At 67.8% G+C, this 4,758-nt stretch overlaps 1 protein-coding gene across 1 annotated transcript in view; it reads right to left on the bottom strand.

The window, feature by feature from the left end:
- Positions 1-4,758, bottom strand: part of PLXNB3 (plexin B3) — a 15,838-nt gene continuing 11,080 nt past the window's right edge. The window contains exons 21-35 of the mRNA XM_059385918.1: positions 4,640-4,758; positions 4,381-4,481; positions 4,078-4,301; positions 3,769-3,947; positions 3,493-3,559; positions 2,979-3,306; positions 2,680-2,783; positions 2,500-2,593; positions 1,993-2,171; positions 1,648-1,808; positions 1,289-1,436; positions 1,028-1,092; positions 877-952; positions 692-766; positions 1-405 (exon numbers count right to left, since the gene is read on the bottom strand). Coding sequence (XP_059241901.1) covers positions 301-405; positions 692-766; positions 877-952; positions 1,028-1,092; positions 1,289-1,436; positions 1,648-1,808; positions 1,993-2,171; positions 2,500-2,593; positions 2,680-2,783; positions 2,979-3,306; positions 3,493-3,559; positions 3,769-3,947; positions 4,078-4,301; positions 4,381-4,481; positions 4,640-4,758 — 2,025 coding nt within the window. The 3' untranslated portion in view covers positions 1-300. The remainder of the gene's footprint in view (positions 406-691; positions 767-876; positions 953-1,027; positions 1,093-1,288; positions 1,437-1,647; positions 1,809-1,992; positions 2,172-2,499; positions 2,594-2,679; positions 2,784-2,978; positions 3,307-3,492; positions 3,560-3,768; positions 3,948-4,077; positions 4,302-4,380; positions 4,482-4,639) is intronic.

The raw sequence follows: 4,758 nt of genomic DNA on the forward strand, positions 1-4,758 counted from the left end.
TGTATTTCTATTTTATTTCCAGATGTGATTCTCTAGCAAGCAAATAAATACAGTGGGGAGGTGGGGGGAAGAGGTGAGGGTTACTATAAATCAGAAAGTAGTCCGGGCGGGGCAATGTGGGGTGAGGCACAGGTGGAGGGGGAGACCTCAGGGAGACCCCTGGCGGGCAGCGCCCCAGCCGCTCTCCTCAGCCCCTCCTCAGCTGCCGGCTCCCACTGGGGGTCCTCAGGCACTGCGCTGGGGGCTCCTGCTTGCTCCTGCTGGGGCTGCTGGGCCTCAGGTGTCCGTGGGGTTCGGTGTTCACAGGTCAGTCACCTTGTTCTCCACCAGGGCAGCAACCTGCTGCAGGCGGCAGGCCAGCTGCATCTTCTGAGCCACGGGGTCCTCCTCCAGGGCACTGATGATCTGCCCAGGGCACAGAAGGGCGCCCTGTCTGAGACCTCTGCCCTCAGCCTGTAGCCCAGGGCTGGGCAGCCCTGGACCATCTCAGCAGTGGCTTAGGGATCGCTGGGGCCGACCCAGCCCCCCCCCCCCCCCCCCCCACCCCCGCATCTGGACGGAGGCCGCAGCTCTTCCCCCACCTCTTCTGCCCACAGGGGCCTAGACACCTCCTTCCAGCCCCAGGGAGATTCCGGGGCCTCCCTCCGGGCTCATGGGGCGTCCCCTCCCCCTCCCGGCCGCCGGGCCTCACCTGGTCATAATACCTGTGGATGTGCTTGTACAGTTCCTGCAGAGCCTCCAGGCAGTGGGTAGCAGAGGCGTAGTTCTGGGGACCGCACATTGGAGGGGTGAGGCTCAGCCCCGGACCTTAAAGCCCACCCCCACCCCCGCGCGCACCGCGAGGCGGAGGGCTGTGCCCCCTGGGCTATGCCTTACGCCGGAGAGCTCAGCCAGCGCCGAGTTCATCTCCTGATAGCTCGCGGCCGAGCTCTGGCGGATGTCGGAGTAGTATCTGGCGGCGGAGACCCGGTTAGGGGCGGGCAAGGCGGGAAGCCCCGCCCCCCAGCCCCGCCGTCCCAACACTCACCTCTCCACCATCTGCTTGTAGCGAGGGATCTCGCGGGCATAGAGCAGTTTGTTCACCGGGGAATCCTGCTCCGGGTAGGAGTGGGCCTGAGCGGGGAGGCGGGGGGAGCTCCGGCCCTGCCCCCCTGACCGCACCGCCAGTGCCCCGCGGCCCGCCCACCTCCCCAGCCCGGCTCGGGGAGTTCTGTGGAGAGATCTGTGGCTTCCTCCCTGAGCCCTTCCTCCTTGGGCCTCGGGCTGCCGATGCCAGCTCTGCGCTTACCCTGCCCACTTTATGCTCGGAGACGGTGCACGAGTCGATGAAGGTCTGGGCGATGACGGCGAGGACGGCGTCCACGTTGTCCGACACCCGCACGTCAAAGATGAGCTGTGGCTTCTTCAGGGCGTTCACCCAGAACCGCAGCAGCAGGCTGGGGACACAGGCCCGCCGCGCGCATCATTGGCCGTGCCGTACCCGAGTCCCGCGGGGGGCTGTCTGACATGTCCATGTCAGAAACGCAGGGCGGATGCCACCAAGCTTGGGCTCCCGTCCTGGACCTGTGGCCCCGCCCCCAGCGCGGCCGGCCTTACCCTCCCGGGCTCCGCCTGTCCTTCGAGCTCCGCGCACGCGCACGCTGGTACCTGTTGGTCTTCCAGATGTGCAGGGTCTCCGGGTCCTCGATGCCGTGCTTGCCCGCCAGCTCGTCCAGGAGGTCGAACAGGTACTTCACGGCGATGGGCACGGGCCTGTTCACGCTGAGGATGGCCTGGAAGGTGTCATCCACGAACTTCTGCAGCGTGCCCTGGAAGGCAGGGTGCGCGCTGTGGGAGCCCCGTGTGGGCCAGGGCCACGCTTCCCCGGGGACTCAGGCTACCACACTAGCTCTCAGGACCACACCCTCCCCCCAGCTCAGTCCCAGCCCCCATCCCCACGGGCCCTCCCAACCAGGGGGCTCCCCTGCAGCGCAGCTCCCCAGCCACACCAACCTTCATGGACAGCAGGCGGGTGAGGTAGATCTCCGGGATCGCCTTGGCCCGCGCCCGCTCCCGGTCCCGCTCCCGCAGGCTGCCTCGCCGCGCCTTAGCTCCTTCTGGCTCCTCGGCGGCTTTCACCAGGTGCCAGAGGCGGACCCCACCCTCCTCACCGTCCTCTAGCATGGGAACGTCTGAGGGCCCAGAAGTCTGGCCTCAGTCCTCAGCCCCTGTCCCCTGTCCCACACCACTGGCTGGGGACGCCCAACCCGCTCACCTAGCCGGGCGAGGCAGGGCAGCGGGAGACGTGGAAAGCAGGGGCGAAAGAGCTCAGCTCAACACCCCGGGGTCCCAGAGCTCCCCAACCAGGTCAAGCTGCTGCCCTCGTCCGCCTCAGGTCCCTGGCCTAGCCTAGAGGTTGTGCTCGCCCCCTGGCAAGATGTGGGGGACACCCAGGCAAGGTGGACAGCAGGACTGGGACTCCCACCTGCCTGCTTTGAGCCCTGGGGCCATAAGACTCACTCTCCCCCAAGGGGCAGCTCTGGGCCAGGCTCTGGGAGACGGCACGTCCGTTGTGCAGCTGGGGGATGAGCCCCACGGTGGCTCCGTCCGGGACCTGGAGGGAAGGCGAGCGGAGGCTGGGCTCCTTCCCTGGCTGATGCGGAGGCGGGGGCAACCCCCCAGCCCCCGGCCGCCCGGCACCTTGTAGTGCTGCAGGGTGTTAAGTCTCTTCCAGCGGTTCTGGGTCACCGAGGTCAGGTCCTCATCGGACAGGGTTAGGTGGCCAGCAAGGCCCGAGCGCCACTCTGGGGGCGCCCGGGGAAGCCAGTGAGCCTGCAGCCTGTGCCCCGAGGCTGCACTGGTGGTGCATTCAGGGTGACAGGGCCCAAGCTCCCCTCTTCCCCCCAACCACCCCCACCCCCAGTCTCCCTCCCCCTCCCTGCCGGGGCTGAGCACCTGGGGACAGCCCCAGGCAGGGATGGGCGGGTAGGTTCTCTCACCGAGATCTAGGACGTGCACTGAGGGCCTCTGAGAGAAGGGGGTGCCCTTGTAGACTTGGTCCAGCACCTTCTCTTTGACCTGGGTGATGGTGTCTGTGTCGAGAACCCGCGCGGGCACGCGCTGCGTGGCGCTGCTCCCTGCTGCCCCGCTGGCCCCGGGGCCCACCAACACCATCAGCGTCAGGGGCCGGAAGTCCACGTCCTCCCGAAGCAGGCGGCTGTCGTTCAGGGTCCTTTTGGCCTTGCCCGTCACGGCGTCCACGGGGCCCTTGTCCACCTGGTACTGTATGGCCCGCAGGAGCAGGTACAGCGGCTCCCCGGCCACCTCCTGCAGCGGGCACGACGGGACAGGCTGCTCGCAGGGAGGACGGCCGGCCCAACCTCACACCCAGCCCTCCCGGAGGGCTCGCACCCCAGGGCCCCTGGGGGGACAGGGGGCCCAGGTTAGTGGGACTACAGGTGGCAGCTGTGAAAGGAATTGAGGGGAGAAGGCGTCAGCCGGGCTGACCCCCACCTTCAGGAAGGCGTAGAGGCAGATGGACAGCCAGTTGGTCAGCAGCTTTTCCACCATGGTCTCCGTCCTGACGGGAGTGGGCCCCAGGTGAGAGAGCGGGTGCTGCAGGGCCCCCCCCCCCCCCCCTGGGCTGAGCTTTCCCACCTGTCAGCCCTTTGTGCCCCCTGTTCATGGTAAGGAGGCCCGTCTACCTCCCTCCCACCTGCCCCACCCACCCCTGCTCCGTGGGGAGACCCCCCCACCCCGCTTCTGGAGTGCATGGCAGGGCACGCCAACCTGCGCAGCATGAGCTTGGGGTTCCTCTGCACGTAGTGGGCGGCCAGGTCACTGAGCAGTGTCCGCAGGATGTCGGTCAGGTACTCCAGCTTCCCGTGCAACGCCAGGGACAGCAAGGAGGCCACGTGGCAGCGGTCCCGCTGGGAGAAGCCAGGCTGCCCCTCCAGGGTGCGGATGAGCTGGGGGGCAGGGCGCTGGCACTCAGGGGCGCCCCACGCAGCGCCCTGCCTTTGTGCCCACCCAGCCCCACCGCACGGCCCGGCCTGCACCCCTCCAGGCCCCCCGCCCGCCCGCCCGCACAGCCCTCACTGTGAGGAGGAAGAGCTTGCTGTTGAGCAGGTTGGAGAGCTGCGTGAGGCCCTGGCGCACAGGGACACGGCGGGCGTCTTCCCCAGGCCCCTCGAGGGCAGGCTGCAATGGGCAGCTGCCATGCCCTGGGAAGAAGACGCGCTCGGCATAGGTGTGGTAGTCCAGGAAGGGGATCCCACTGGCCTCCAGGTCGCTGCTGAGGTCAGTCATCTCGGTCATCAGGTCTGCGGACCAGGAGACACTGATGTGTGGGCTCAGGCCCAGGTGGGTCCTCTGTCCCCCTCCCTGTTGCCCTCTCCCCACCTGTGAACTCCTTGCGGCACTGGTCGCCCACACCGATCTCTAGGTTCTCCAGCTGCACCAGAACCTTCTGATAGTCCCGCAGGGCCTGCTTGCTCTTGTGCCTGCGGCCCAGGGATCAGGTGTTAGCCACAAGCCCAAGCCGGCAGGGAGCCCGAGGCCACCAAGCCAGGGTGGCTGGGGCATGGAGGCCGGCCTTGGTGCACCTTTCCGAAAGTGAGGAGGGTGGTAGGCACAGGCATGACGGGGAGGGGCCTCTCACCTGTACATGAGGCTGAGCAGCAGGACGGCGGCGATGAGCACGGCAGCGCCCATGCCCAGGCCCACCTGGGCCTCTATAGGGAAGGCAGACAGGGCGGGCTCGGTCTCGTACTGGACAGG

Source organism: Mustela nigripes, chromosome X, assembly GCF_022355385.1.
Source record: "Mustela nigripes isolate SB6536 chromosome X, MUSNIG.SB6536, whole genome shotgun sequence".
Taxonomy (NCBI): Eukaryota; Metazoa; Chordata; class Mammalia; order Carnivora; family Mustelidae; genus Mustela; species Mustela nigripes.